General features: G+C 42.9%; 2 protein-coding genes across 5 annotated transcripts in view; one reads left to right on the top strand and one right to left on the bottom strand.

Moving 5' to 3' along the window:
- The window catches only part of FAM120A (family with sequence similarity 120A), a 181,472-nt gene that overhangs the window by 60,687 nt on the left and 105,249 nt on the right, over positions 1-15,536 (top strand). For all 4 annotated transcript variants that reach the window (XM_039547166.1, XM_039547164.1, XM_039547163.1 and 1 more), the window contains exons 2-3: positions 2,089-2,335; positions 14,442-14,524. In XM_039547166.1, coding sequence (XP_039403100.1) covers positions 2,269-2,335; positions 14,442-14,524 — 150 coding nt within the window. In that variant the 5' untranslated portion in view covers positions 2,089-2,268. The remainder of the gene's footprint in view (positions 1-2,088; positions 2,336-14,441; positions 14,525-15,536) is intronic.
- Positions 12,710-13,067, bottom strand: LOC120409316 (small nuclear ribonucleoprotein G-like). Its single transcript, XM_039547167.1, has one exon. The coding sequence runs from the start codon at positions 13,042-13,044 to the stop codon at positions 12,814-12,816; it is 231 nt and encodes a 76-aa protein (XP_039403101.1). The 5' UTR covers positions 13,045-13,067; the 3' UTR covers positions 12,710-12,813.

Genomic DNA, 15,536 nt, shown 5'->3' with positions numbered 1-15,536 from the left:
GAGTCATCTTTGACAACTTGATCACCTGCCACAAGGAGTTTTTCAGTCTATCTTGGACATGAACAAAACAGCCACACATACCACACCAAATGGTGATGTAACTAATTAGATACTTATGAAACAACTCTTAAGTTGTTACCTTTACGATGGGTACTTTTGAGACGCAAGGGAATGCACTGAGAAGCTTTGTGCACCATTGACCTTAAATGCAGATTTTTGCAATCAGAATAACTTTGACATGGAGTTAAAAGATGAAGATAGAAAAAGTGAAACATAGAAGAGCGTAACTTTTTCCTCATCCCTTGATAATTAACAAATATACCAAACATAGTTTCCCTAAGAAACTAGGTAAAAGTTGAAGAAAATTGAACGTTTTAGCAAACTTTAAATTGGCTATATAAACAAAATACTGAGTAAGATGCTGATTGTCCAGTAACTCAAGTTTCTAAATATGAGTCAGTCATGAAGTTACATGTGTGAATCTGAACTTATACTGGGGTATCCTTACAAGAAGCTTGAATATCAATAGAAGATCAATACAGTGTGACTGTTTTACATGCAGATAATATGGAATAATATTCAGAGCACAAGGGCTGCTTTGTTCGAACAACTTTTTAAATTTGCTTTTAGAACTAAAGCTTCTTTTTTACTAAGTAATAAAAGTGTTAGCTTAAACTATTCTGATTTGACTGAAGAATGATAGAACTATTATGATTATTTATTTTATTATATGTGTTATCATACTGCATAGGAGACCTGGTCATGGACCAGGATCCTGTTGTGCTAGGTGCTGTAGAAACACAGAACAAAAAGACTATCCATGTCCCAAGCATCTTACAAACTAACACTTAAATTTGGTTAATTTATCACTAAGTCTAAGTTTATAACTATATAAACATATGTATTGTGGTGAAATGAACTATTGTTTTACCCTTGTTGTGTTTGCTATTTTTCTTGTGTTTGAATAGGTATCTCAAGGCATTTTACTTTTAAATTCAGATGCTTGTTGAGGGTAGGTTGTACCAGCATGAAAGCTTTCGGCATTTTTCCAAATCACTGACTAATAGTTTGGGATGTAGGTAACAGCAGAGGACAAAGGAGCAAGTTTTCATAAACACAGTGGTTTTTTTTTTTTTTAATTTGTTCGGGGCTTGATATTGCAGTTGTGGTTCCTGTAACTTGTTGGAGTCATTGGAAGTTCAGTGTATGGAAGGGCAAACTGTGGAGTGTTGGATACTTATCTGACTATTTAAAAAATTTTGTTACACAAGCCCCTTATTGTCTGATCAGGAAGTTTGCTTATTTCCAATGTCAGAAGTTGGTCTTTATTTGACTTACTTGAGTCTTCTGTAATTATGCCTCCATTGGGACTACTCTGTTCTAGTCCTTTCAGTGACTAGGAAAGTACATCCTTGAGAATCTTTTTTCCGTAAGTTGGCTGATATTGACTGGTGTAGTAGTGTATGTGTGTATTTTGAAAAACTGTTACATTTTAACATAATACAATAATGCTGAGCTATCTTTAAGTAGTATCACTTCTGTCTAAATACCTTTCAGATCTTAGTGTTTTCACAACATGCTACCTATAGCATTGTATGAAATCTCTGCTCAAAATGCATTCTTTGGGTCTTTGTTTTATTTTAATCCTACTCCAAATGTTCAGGTTCTCCTTAAGCCAGGGGTCCCCAACGCGGTGTCCGCGGGTGCTATGGTGCCCGCTGGGCCGTCTAAGTGCGCCTGTGTACTGGCCAGCGGACGAGCATCCTGCCGACAAGCATCATCATCGGCATTTCAGCGGCGACGCCTCTGGATGTCGACTGCTTGTCGGCGCCGCTGCTTGTCGGCGGCGACACCTATTGATGTTGCCACTTGTTGGTGGCATTTCGGCGGTGATGCCTGTTGATGTTGCCGCTTGTCAGCGGCATTTCAGCGGATGCTCGTCCGCCGCCACGGTCCTCTGTGGCTCATCGTCTGGCGGCTGCCAGACGAAAAAGGTTGGGGACCACTGCCTTACACTGAGATCCATATCTGTAACTTATCATACTAAATATGAGAAAAGACTTGATGCTTTTTTCTCTTCTTTTTTAGGTTGCACAGAGCATTGAGGATCACCATCAAGAAGTAATCGCTTTCTGCAGAGAAAAAGGTTTCCATGGTTTGGTTGCATATGACTCCGATTATGCATTGTGCAACATCCCTTACTATTTCAGTGCCCATGCCCTAAAACTGAGCCGTAATGGGAAAAGTCTCACAACAAGCCAATATCTGATGCATGAAGTTGCCAAGCAACTGGACCTGAATCCAAACCGCTTTCCTATTTTTGCTGCTCTGTTAGGTAGGTTAAATAATAAGATAATTTTACATATTGTGACTAGTGAAACTTACAACTTATATTTATATTAACAATAAATGATTTGTAAAATATGTATGTGTATAATATCTTTAACAAAGCTCTTTCCTTGTATGACCTGTTTCCCTTTCCATTGTTTTTGAGCTATTATATTCTGTCATTCCATACTCACTGCAGCTTTAGGTTCCTTGTGGCACTAACTTGCACATGTCTGTGAATGCAATCAACTTTTGAGTCTAGAGAGGTGCTCTGTGAATAGCTACAAAGGTTGTGAAAAGAGTAATGCAAATCTCTTATGGAAATAAAGTAGAGTTCTGCAAAAGCTCTCAGTAGCCAAAGCATTTTACTTCATGAATGGGATCAAAGTTTTCAGATGGCTTTAGTCATAGTAATACATTGTATTTAAGCTCTACTTTTAATAACCATGGTTTGTCTAAGTAAGTTTTCAGATAGACGGATGTACTTGTGAACTCTATTCATTCATGCTAAAAATGTTGAATTGTGTAGTTATCTTGCACTTCCAGAGTACTTTTTATCTCATATATGAGTGTTGTACAAGTATTAGTAGTGCCTCAGCTGCCTGGATCACTTCTCTGTCATTGAGGTGGGTCTGAGCAACTGTTTCACTACAGGATAGTTTATGTCCAGAACTGAAAAGTACTGTATTTAATTGAAACTGCAGGGAAGTACTGGTAGGCAGTATGTAACTATCTCCGCTGGAGTTTGGCTAGAACACTCTCCTGCCTCTGATGGTACATGCCATGAAATCTTTAATGAGCCCAACTAGTGAAGATCTCAGTTCCATGTCTCATCTGAAAGATGTCACTTTTAGCAGCACAGTACTGCCCACACCATTCTAGCACTTTGTTCTATTACTGACTTGCCATTTACTGTATCACTAGTATCATTGCAGCACTGAGGTTTTCTACGGGAGACCTCCAAAGAATAAAACTTACATAGACTGGTATTCTAAATTCTGTCTGGGCAAAAAGTAATGAATAAACGTTTTCCATCTGGATAGAGCACCAGACTAGGCCGAGAGACTTGGATTCTATTTCCACCTCTCCCATTGACTTGCTGAGTGACCTTGGGCAAATTGCATAACCTCTTTAGTTCTTTCTCATCTGTAAAATGAGTATAATACTTCAAGTGCTTTGAAATCTATAGCTGAAAAGGGCTATGTATTACTCCCTTGATGTGCCAGTGCTCTAGTAAACACTAAAATTCATATACACACATACTTTGTCAAAGCTAATATTTTCCCTACTAAAAGGTGAAATCCTTTACATAAGAGTAGAAAGAACCATACAGCAGTGAGTGATTCAAAAAACACTTGCAGTGGGACCATGCAGGAAATAGATAATATTTCTGGTCATGTCAGTTCTTGTTTTCTTTCTGTGTCAAGAATAGTTAACAACACTACTCCCCAAATTGATAAATTGTTGTTAATATGAAGTACTGGTAAAACAGCTAGTGATTCTAGGAGTTTTATGTAGGTGGTGGTTGGTATTGCTGTTGCTAGAATCTGTCTAAACTGACACTTTAAATAACAAAATAGTCCTTAAAATTTGTTTTTAGCAGAGAAAACCTTGCTTTTCTGTGATTTAATGTTTTGAATGGCTTGTAAGTTTTTTGAAGTAAATTCCACTGAAATTTACTTATAAAACAAGACACTAGCTCTTTGAAACAAAAAAAGTTACCAGGTATTTTTGTGGCTTGCTTCGTATTGGTTCAGACCGTGAATAACCATTGAGCTAACATCCTGATTGGTTTTACTGTTTTCTTATTTTTTGGAGTCTGAGTGATGTAGTTATAGAAAAGGTTCTGTATGAACTCTGGGCACTTGAACTCTAGGAGTCTGCAGATTTATCAGTATTATGCTGTTTGTATTTGAATATTGTAATGAATATTACTGAATTTAGGCACTGCAGTGCTATAAATAAACTTTTATAAAGGTTTATAGGAAGGGTTGTTTATTTGGGCGTAGTGTCACTAAGGTCATCTCAGTATTTTGAGATATTACTTGTTCTTGAAAGATAGTGTGTAATTCTAATCATATCTTAAATACAGTGAAAGTTGTATGTAATCTGGTAAATGTTTAAAAGCAGCACATCTTACGTAACCTGAATAAAACTATAGGTGGGCTGCATGTCTTGACAGATGTCTCAGACTTGGCTCATGTGGTCTCCACGTGTCCTCTAAACCTCATAGATGGGGTGAAGGAATCACTTAGCGGTAAGGATGCCTAAGGGCTTGTCTACACAGAGAAAATAACCGGCATTGCTGTAGTGGTATAATTATTCTACTATGGTTATGCTAGTATAGCTCCCCTGTGAGAACATTCTATTCTGGAATAATTACAATTAAGATAGTATCTTAAACAGCAATTACAATTATTCCAGAATAAATTACTGTTATATCCGAATAAAGTCACTTACTTCAGAGTAGTGCGTCAGCATGGAAGCATTATACCAGCATAGCCACGATGGAATAATTATTTCACCATATAGTTATGCTAGTCTGTTTCCATGTTTAGACAAGCCCTTAGTGTTTCTGTTTTTAATGTGTTGCTAGTTCCCTGTTGAAGTTCACCTTTTGGGCTGAAAGTTTCTATACCCGGTGCTACCCAAAGGTGAATTGTTCTTGAAACTTTGAGGGTGAGAGAGGCTCCACCATTATTGAGTATGAACAGAGTGAAGACAAATGGTGACCTTTCTTTAATAATAATAATAATAATAATAAAAATTAAAAAAACAAAATGGCTGGGGTTAAAAAGTTGTAACTTGGCAGGGAAGTGCTTTTGAGTATTGCAGCAAAGTATTTGGATCAATTTTGGGGGCTTAAAAATCACAGTTTGTGATGTGCGTATGGGTACGATTTTTTTCAATCTCCTCCTGAAGTTTTCTCTAACTAGAGAACACAGTTTGTATTGTTCAGGTTTAACTTAGCTGCTTATTGTAGGAAGGAGAGTGCCTCAGATACTGGGCAGTTAAGATGCTGCCAGAGACTCCCTGTTTTGGGTAGTGTGTGCACTTACAGGCGTCTGATCCAACTCAAAAACAGTGGGAGTTTGGATCCACTCGGTAAGTATTGACTTGTATACTTGAAAACCTTGTGTGAACCTTGGTCAGTGGAAAACTAAGCACAATGTGAGGTAGAGGGGTCTTATTTAGTGTATTCCTTATATGGGGCAACGTCTTTAATTGGTGTCTAACCTTTTTATTTAAAAAAACCCTAGTAAATGTAATAAAAATGAAAAAAAAATTGAGGTTACATAGTTAAGCACTCAGATCAGGAAATAGCGGAGCTAAGGTTGCTTGTGTAACCTTAATCTCTTCCCCATTGTGCGTATGCAGTATAAGAAGTCTAATTACTCATTCACATGCTATTTCTCAAACAACAGGATTGGTGTTGTTTTTTTTTGTTTGGTTTTTTTTTCTTTTTTTTTTTGGTAAAAGAACTTCAGATACATTTTGTAATTTGTAGTATCTTCTATGTATGATATATCAGACGTAGTACTTAAGTGCAGCTGCATCTTCTATTGCATATCTTAAATTTTATTTAAAAATTCTATACTTGAGAAATGATCATGTGCATAAATTTATTATAGCAGTTTGTCTCTGCACCTTGAAGTCTTTAAACCAGAATTTAGGACTTCAGTAGCTCAGACATAGGTTAGGGGTTTGATACAGGAGTGGGTGACTGAGATTCTGTGGCCTGTGTTGTGCAGGAGGTCAGACTAGACGATCATAATGGTCCCTTCTGACCTTAAAGTCTATGATTCTATGATCAGAATTAACCAGATTGACACAAGAGTATCAGGCCCAAGGGCTAGAAACATAATTGAAATCTTAGATCCTGCTGAAGTTGATGGGAATCACCCAGGAAAGCTTCCTACTTGTCCATGTTGAGTGGCTTTTTTCAGCCTTGAGTTGAGGTTTACTAATCCTTACTTAAATTGGGCTCAAGTGACCTAGAGGTCTGTAGTGATGAAGTAATTGCTCTATGAAAACTGTTTAATATTAGTCTTGTTCTTAATGGCCGCATGAGGACACACAATATCACTTCTCTCCTTGATGGCAGTCTCAGCAGGAAGTGAAGGATTTGAATGGGCATGTTGACTAAATATCTGTCCATTCAGGTAAGGAGTGAGATATTCCATTCGATTAGTTTGAAGAATTTTGAACTGCTTTTGTCTCTGCAGTTGTTGTTAAAGTTGGCAGTCCTCAAACTGTGATCCAGAGGGCATCCTCTAGTGGTGTGGAGAGGGTGACTAACAGCAAGGTACTGGTTTCCCTCAAGTCAGCTAAAATACATTACTTTCCTAATATTAATTTTCCTTGTAAACAGTTGCTGTGGTTGCCACAGCAATATGTGATTTGTGAATGGGAAGGAAAGGCTAAGGGCTGATTTACACTGAAAAATTAGTTTGACCTAGCTGCATTGCTCAGGGCTATGGGAAATTCTGCACCATAGTTAGTTAGGTTGACCTAACTCCCAATGTAGATACAGTTAGGTTGATAGAAGAATTCTTCCGTTGACCTAACTACAGCCACTCAGAGTGGTGGTAATGGAAAACCCCTTCTGTCAGTGTAAGAAGCGTCTACATTATGGCATTACAGAGGCATAGCTGTAGTGCTGTAGCGGTGCTTCTATGGAAATTGTAGCGTGGACATACCCTAAAACGTCGAAGCAGTGAAAAAGTTTGAAAAATCCTGCTTAAAATATAATGACAGCACTAGAGACTAAGCCTGTAGCTTTTTACAAATGTATTAAATATGAAAAAATACTTTGCTACATTTATGATAGTTAAATTTAATGGCGTCTGTTAGGATTTCTTCTCATGCTTTGTAAAATCCATTTTCAGATGCTGTCAACAGTGAATCATGTTCTTGCTTTATTCAAGATGTTTCCTCCCATTTCTTCAATCCTTTTTGTCTGATTGCAATGTACTATGCTTTGGAAGATCAAAATTATTTAAATAATTTTCCACTTTGCTAAAGTGGTTTAGGTGGTAAATGACCACGTAGCTTAGTCATTAACTTGCCAGCCTTTTTCATTCCCAGGCTAACCAATTGACTTGAGGTAGTATTTACTAAATAATTAGTAGAACTGCATTGCTTAATAAGCTATCTTAAAATTAGCCCATATTAAAATTAGCAAATATAATGAAAATATGGGGAGAGAATAGTTTCAAATGGTGGCTTAGTTACGTTTTTGAAAGTAGGATTTTATGTTAACCTCTTGTTCACTCAGCATTGCTAGACTAAGCCAATTTGCCTGATATTTCTCATGCGTATTGTTTGCTGAGGGTCAGACTTCTGTTGGAAAGGTTTTTCAAAGCTAATTGGGTAGGCCACTTGGAAAACACGAGAGCTTTTAAAAAGAACAGTCCTCAATATTACAAAAGTTTCCCAGTGGTTTTCAGCAACCTTGTCTCAAAATGGCTTTGCTCAGTTACTTCAGATTTGTTTTTTTCTACTGGCATCAGTGAATTGGTATTCAATTATTTTTGGAAAGTGTCTGTTTTAGCTTGAAGTCATTTGAGGAGTATTAACAAACTCTGCAGCCATCTCCCAGATTTAGTTAGATACCCAAGTGCATCACATGGAGTTCAGAAAGAAACAGCCAGGATGGGAGACAGGGTTAAGTGTCTTCAGTTGAAGCTTTAAGAAGATATCTTATTAACTTCTGTAGAGGCTGCATCTCCCACATGAACCCCAGCTCTTTCTGTGTTCTGAATTGTAGAGACTCCAGATATAAAACTTAAAGACAGATTTAGAATAGTATATACAGATTATTTATTTCAGAAAAAATTTAGAACACTTCAGCTATTAAAATTTAGATAATATAATTACATTAATCTGAAAATTCCAAGCTAAGGTTGGACTTGAAAAATATGGAAATGCAGAGTTAATAATTTGCTCTTAATATAGGACCTTCAGGTTTTGAAATAATTGTCCTTCTGTAACAATGTTTTCTTCTTCGAGTGCTTGTTCATGTCGATTCCATTCTAGGTGTGTGCATGCCCACGTGCATGGTTGTCGGAGATTTTTTCCTTAGCGGTATCAGTAGGGCCAGCTGTGGCATCCCTTTGAGTTCCGTGCTTAAGTGTTGGCATATCAGGCATTGCCGGGCCTACGCCCTCTCAGTTCCTTCTTACTACCTGTGATGGTTAGTCGGAGCACCTTTCCTTGCATAGGAAGGGCTAGAGGTTTCCTCTCTTCTGACTTTGAGCCTTAGGGCCTTGTAAATAGTTGTTTATAGTAGTTAGTGTTAAGTAGTTAAGTGTAGTTAGAAGTTAGAATCCCAGCGAGGACTTTGTCCCAGGCGGGCCATGCCTTGGTCTCCAGAGTTTAAGCCCTCCGAGGACTGTACCAGGCTTATGCCTGTAAGTGACCCCCCACAGCAGCTGCCTGACGCTTGCGGGAATCACATGGGAAGGACAAAAGTTGTATTTATAAAAAATTTTCGACTCAGGACTGAGAAAGAGCAGGATATTTGTTTGCGGGCTCTCCTTATGGGGGCTGCCCTTTGTCGGGCTTCCGAGGCGTCCCACCAAGACTCTCCTAGTACTTCAGCCTAGGTGCACAGCACACCCCCGGCACCGCTCCCCACCACCAGTGCCCAGAAAGAAAATGAAGAAGCATGGCTCCCCAGCACCAGGCAAGAAAGGCCCTGGGGCATCGGGCAAAGGATTCAGTTCGGTCACCCTTTGCCCCTTCAAGGATCCACCACTGACTCCCAGGAGCAGAAGGGGACCCAAACTTCTGATGGCATCGATGCCTTCCCAAGCTCCCCCAGCACTGAGAGAGCAGAAACTTCCGCTGGCACCACATGTGCTGCAGGAAGTAGCAAAGGCTCCCTATGAGGGCAAGCCAGCTGCTACGACCCCTTTGGGGGCAGTGGAGCCCCACCGATCCCCCAAGACAAGGCAGTGCTCTCAATCTCTGCACTGCAAATCTCTGGTGTCGCAGACCAGATCCTCTGGGGCTCGCCACAGTCCACCCGGCATTGGTCCCCTTGATACTGGCACCAATCCTCACTCCAAATACTGGTCTCCTGGTGGCGACGGACAGCAGGCAGACACAGGGGTCGATGGCTCCACCGTAGTCACCGGAAGGGGATTCCTCTAGCACAGAAGGGCAGTTCAGCCCTTCGCCAAGACCTCATCGGTGTGAATGGGCACCTGAGGCCGTGTCAACGTTTACAGTGCTGCCTTGGCAGCACGGCCAGTGGCCTTATTGGAGTGCGTGGGGCATGCTGGTAATGACGATGCCCCCTTTGCACCACTCATCTGCTTGGAGCAACAACTGGCAGCACTGACTGCACCGGGCTTGGTGCATGAGACCCGCTCGGAGGTCAGGGTAGTGGAGACAGCACCCACCCCAAAATCCCCCTTCCCCATTGGGGATGATGCACTTGAGCCTCCACCGGTGGTACAGTTGTCATCCTCATCCCCAGACGAGGCGGTCACGGGACCCTTGAAGATCAGCCTCCCGGATGAATTTAAGGAAAACCAGGCCCTACTTCGACGGGTGGCCGAGAATTTGGGCCTACAGGTGGAGGTGATGGCCGAGCTGGTGGACATTTTGTTCAGTGTCCCCATAGCCTTTACCTGGCATGTGTTGCACTACCAGTGCACGATGGGGTCCTGAAAATGGCCAAGGCCCTCTGGCAAACCCCATTGTCCATCCTTCCCACCTCCAAAAGGGCCGAAAAGAGGTACTTTGTCCCTGCCAAAGAGTTTGAGTACCTTTTATATCGCCTCACCTTTGGGCTCACTTGTTGTCTCGGTAGCCAATGAAAAGCAGGGGCACACTAAAAATAATGGAGATATCCTATCTCCTAGAACTGGAAGGGACCTTAAAAGGAGGTCAGACTAGATGATCATAATGGTCCCTTCTGACCTTAAAGGCTATGAGTCTGTGAGTCATCGAGTCCAGCCCCCTGCCTTCACTAGCAGGCCCAAGTACTGATTTTTGCCCCAGATCCCTAAGTGACCCCCTCAACGATTGAACTCACAACGCTGGGTTTAGCAGGCCCATGCTCAAACCACTGAGCTATCCCTCCCTCGTTCAGCTCCCAAAAATAGAGGCCAAAGGACTGGACCTTTTTGTGACAAAAAGTTATTCAACAGCCAGCCTGCAATTCTGGGTGGCAAACCATCGGGTCCTCTTGGGCAGATACAATTTTAACTTATGGGGCTCCTTCCGTAAGTTCAAGGAGTCTCTCCCTCTGGGTCTGGCCCAGGAATTTGGCAACCTGGTGGAGGAGGGCACTGCGGCAGCTAGATGCTGTCTCCAGATGGCATGGGACATGGTGGACTTGGCAGCTAGGATGGTTGTGGTGGTCATGAGGCACAGCTCCTGGCTTCAGACCGCCGGCCTGTCCCAAGAGATGAAGACCTCTATCCAGGACCTCCCATTAGATGGGAACGGTCTCTTTTCAGAGCAGACTGATGGGAGGCTGCATGGGTTAAAGGACACTCAGGCCACCCTTTGCTCGCTGAGCATGCATATGCCATAGTCTGCACGGAAGCAATTCTTTCACCCCATCGCCAAGGCCGTGGCAGCCTCGTCAGGGGTCTGCAAAGAGAAGGGGTAAAGACACGAGCTTTAGTTGTCACTGCCTTTCCTCCTCCCACTCACCCGCACAGCTCAGTCTTGTGAAGCATCCCGGGGACCAGAAGCGCTCGTTTTGAAGGTGCATTCAAGAGCGATGCCCCAGTCAGTTCCCTGGATCCACCTCGTTCTTTCCTCAGTTGTCTTCATCCCTACCATTCGGCCTGGTCGCAGGTCACCTCTGACTGCTGGGTGCTGGACATAGTATCTTGGGGCTATACCCTGCAATTTTCGACCGCCTATCTCTCTCCCAACCCCCTTTTTCTCCGTCCCTCTTCAAGGACCCTTCTCACAAGCAACTCCTTGTCCAAGAGATCAAGAACCTCCTGCATCTGCGGGCGGTGGAAGAGGTCCCTCAGGACATGAAGGGAAAGGGTTCTATTCTCTTTACTTCCTAATCCTGAGAGCAAAAGGGGGCCTCAGGGTTACAGAGAAGCCTCAATCTGGTCCATTCCACCTGCTGCAATTTGGGCCTGTTAAGGAGGATATTTTTTCGCTTATTAACGCGTGTCCAGTGAATAGAGTGCATTGGGGCAGTTCTTGACTCCACGCGAGCCAGAGCCTTCCTTCCGGAAGTGCGTCTTCAGGCCATGTCGGACCTGATCTACCATGGGAGTTCCCTTTGCGACCCCATCCCCGTCGCTGACCCTGGTCTCTGATGCTTCGGACCTGGGTTGGGGAGCCCACCTGGGCGAGCTGAGCACGCAGGGCTGCTGGTTGCGGGACAACCTGTCCCTCCACATCAACATCAGGAAGCTCATAGCGGTTCATCTGGCCTGCCAGGCTTTCTTGCTCCACCTCAAGGGCAAGGTGGTGCAGGTCCTGACGGACAACACTACTGCGATGTATTATATCAAATGGCAGGATGATGCCAGTCTTTGGCCCTTTGTTAAGAATCTCTCTGCCTTTTGGATTTTTATGTGCAGCATTCAATTAATCTGATAGCTGCACAGTTTCCTGGAACCAGGAATGTCCTGGCGGATCACCTCAGCAGGACTTTCTCATCTTGCCACGAGTGGTCCCTCCATCCAGAGGTGGTCAGCATAATCTTCCAGAGACGGGGGATTCCCAAGGTGGACCTGTTTGTGTCCAGGCAAAACAGAAAATGCCACATGTTCTGTTCTATCTGGGGGATAGACCAGGGCTCCCTGTCAGATGCCTTTCTCGTTCCTTGGTCGGGGGTGCTGATGTATGCCTTCCTGACAGTGCCATTGATTCACAGGGTCCTTGTGAAGATCAAGAAAGACAGGGTGAGAATTATCCTAATAGCCCCTGTGTGTCCTTGCAAGCACTGGTTCGGCACGTTGCTGAGCCTTTCAGTAGCTGCTATGCTGCAGCTGCCCCTCTGTCCAGATCTGCTGTCCCAGAACCACGGCAGCCTTTTGCATTCGAACCAGGTGGCGCTGCAGTTGATGACTTGGCAAGTGCATGGCTAAGTGAAGATGGATGGGCTTGCTCGGCACGTGTCCAGCAGGTCTTGCTGGGTAGCAGGAAGCCCTCCACCAGAGTGACTTACCCGGCCGAATGGAAACGGTTCATGTGCTGGGCCTTGAAATGGTGTGTTCAGGCCAAGCAGGCCCCACTGCAGGAGATCCTTGATTATCTGCTGCACCTCAAACACCAAGGTTTGTCCTGGTCATCGATCAAGGTCCACATGGCTGCTATCTCAGCTTTCCTTCCTCTGTTTTTTTTTTTTTTGTTAACCATTACAAAATTTATTTAACAAAAATAAGTTTACATGAGGAATGTGCAGTTCCTGAAGAATCCTCATTAGTTAACAAGACAGCTGGAGTTAAGGGGAGGTTTATCACAGCTCTAGGCAGGAGTTCACTGGTTAATCTATACTCGTTCCAAGGCTTCTAACATGATGATGCTGTTTCCTCGTATTATCACCATCCCTATAGTGTTCTGTTGTCCACCTTGTGCCATCTCCACACACTCGTCTATCACTAGATTCATGAATGGGTCAAACCCTCGCAATATCCTTTGGACATGTCGGCCACCATTTAACTTCAGTGAAAGCTTCTTGTCTATGAATTTCTTCAGCTCAGGTGGGTGCGCTTTGCTCATGGCGCCGCCTCAGTCAGCCCCACCACAACCGCCTGGTGCTCCTCCGCATGGCTCCAGTTCTGGCAGGTTGATCTTCGCTCATGACAGCAACCTGATTACAAAGGTTTTTGAAAGGTCTGGGGCGTCTCTACCCACGCATCCAGGATCCTGTCCCCTCTGGGGACCTGAATGTCATGCTGTCAAGGCTCATTGGGCCTCTCTTGAGTTTGCTCTCTCCTGCTTTTCTCTTGGAAGGTTTTATTTCTGGTCATGATGATGTTGGCCCACAGGGTGTCCGAGATTAGGGCACTTACTTCGGAGCTGCCCTATACGGTCTTCTACAAAGATAAGGTCCAGTTGCGACTGCACCCAGTGTTTCTGCCCAAGGTCATTTCCCAATTTCATACAGGCCAGGACATATACTTACCCATCTTCTTTCCAAAGCCTCACGCGTCAGATGAGGAGCGCAGGCCACACCCTGGACATCAGGAGAGTGCTGGCCTCCTACGCAGATAGAACAAAGCCATTCCGCAAGTCAACGCTGTTCATTGCAGTGGCAGACAGAATGAAAGGTCGCCCAGTGTCTGCTCAGAGGATTTCGTCCTGGATCACAGCCTGCATCTGCTACTGCTGTAAGCCGGTGAGAGCGTCTCTGCAGGCGATCATGACAGCAAACTTGAGTAGGGTACAAGCGTCGTCAGCAGCCTTCCTGGCACAGGTACCAATCCAAGAGATCTGGTCATCTGTCCATGTGTTCTCGTCTGAGTTTTGTGCTTACCCAACGGGTTCGAGATGATGCTGGCTTTAGCAGAGCAGTGCTGTAAGCTGCAAGACGGTGAACTCTGAGCCCACCTCCATTGCTGCTGCTTATGAGTCACCTAGAATGGAATCGATATGAGCAAGCACTCGAAGGAGTTACCTACCTTTTGTGACTGTTGTTCTTCAAGATGTGTTGCTCATGTCTATTCCATTACCTGCCCTCCTACCCCTCTGTTGCTGGTAAGAAGGAACTGAGTGAGAGGGCGTAGGGCCAGCGGCGCCTGATATACCGCTGCATGAGCATGGCACTCAAGGGGGCGCCATAACTGGCCTTAGGGATTCTGCTAAGGCAAAAATCTCTGACCGTGCACATGCGTGCGTGCCCACCTAGAATGAAATCGACATAAGCAACACATCTCAAAGAACAACAGTTACGAAAGGTAGGTAACCGTTTTTTAATTAGGCTTTATGAAATAATAGGTTTGTTTACAAACTTAATTCCTCCCCTGCTCCCTAGGATAAACCTATATGTATTTGGGTTTAACTGCAAATCTGCTTTGCTGCATCAAATCAGTTTTGCTGCAGAATCAGTTTATACAAAGTGTTTGATTTTTAAAGGTGTACTTTTTTTTAAAAGTTCTGCATGTTGTATATTCTAGGTAATCACATTCTTCCTGATGAAGATTTGGCTTCCTTTCATTGGAGTTTACTTGGTCCAGAACATCCACTAGCCTCACTTAAGGTACAAACCTAATCTGATTTTTAGCAGTTAAACATTATAGTCCATTATAGCAACAAACCACAGCAGTATGTGCTTCATAGGCAGCTGATTCACAACTTAGGTGCTTTTTGAGGTACAATAATGAAGACTAGGTACCTTCAACTCCTCAGAAATACACCAATAGCTTTCTAATGACAGTTGGGTGCAAGGTATGGTACTTCAGTCTGCACAACTTTTAATGACCTACTTCCACTGTCATTTACCTCAATGCTAAAATTGGCCCCTTATCTGTAATAAAATATATTTACAATTTTGTATGTCATTTTAAAACCCTTTTAAAATTACTTTGGACATCTAATTCCTCTGATTTCCCATGAGTTTGGCTGTCCTGTCTGTAGCAATTCATGGCTCAGTGACCGGTTTAATTCTTACTTTCTGTTAAATACTAACTTAAGAACCTTTTTCTGCTGAGAGTTAAAAGTAGTAATAAGCCAAAAACTGCTGCTGATAGGGCAGCTGGGTTCACTGGGAGATGGAATGATGGCAGTAGTTCAGAACTGTCACTCTTTTCTCCTCTTTACTCCAATTTACTTAACTTTCCCCCTGTCCTGAACTGTACAGCTTAAGCACTCAACTTTCTGACCTACATTTTAAGTTAAAAATTGCCTTGCTTTTTTTGTGTCAAGTATAGCCTGAAAAAAATGTCAGGCAACTTTTAATGAAAAGCAATTAAAAAAAATCACACAAAAAAAAGTTGCTTTACTGTCTTTTGAAAACTTGGGCTGGGTGACCAAAGTAATACTTTGACATGCCACTGCAAGAGAGGTAGCAGTGGCATTTGTAATGGAAACAGTAATTTTCTCTGCCATCCCAGCTAAATGTGGAAATGGTGAAGCACTTTTCAAGCTAAAGCTTAATTTAGAAATTTAAATTTGGAGACAGATTTAAGGCTCCCAATTCAGTTATTAAGCTGAAAAATTAGGGGAGGAAGAGAGGGACTCCTGTCTCTTCAGAATAATCTTTTAGTTCACTC

The sequence above is a fragment of the Mauremys reevesii genome, linkage group 7, assembly GCF_016161935.1.
Source record: "Mauremys reevesii isolate NIE-2019 linkage group 7, ASM1616193v1, whole genome shotgun sequence".
NCBI lineage: Eukaryota > Metazoa > Chordata > Testudines > Geoemydidae > Mauremys > Mauremys reevesii.
Note: the sequence above shows the minus strand (reverse complement) of the source record. Positions and strands in the feature narration are given on the sequence as shown.

What these genes read in the sequence shown, in the direction of transcription:
- LOC120409316 (XM_039547167.1), bottom strand. Translation starts at nt 13,044, where the DNA reads ATGAGCAAAGCGCACCCACCTGAGCTGAAGAAATTCATAGACAAGAAG.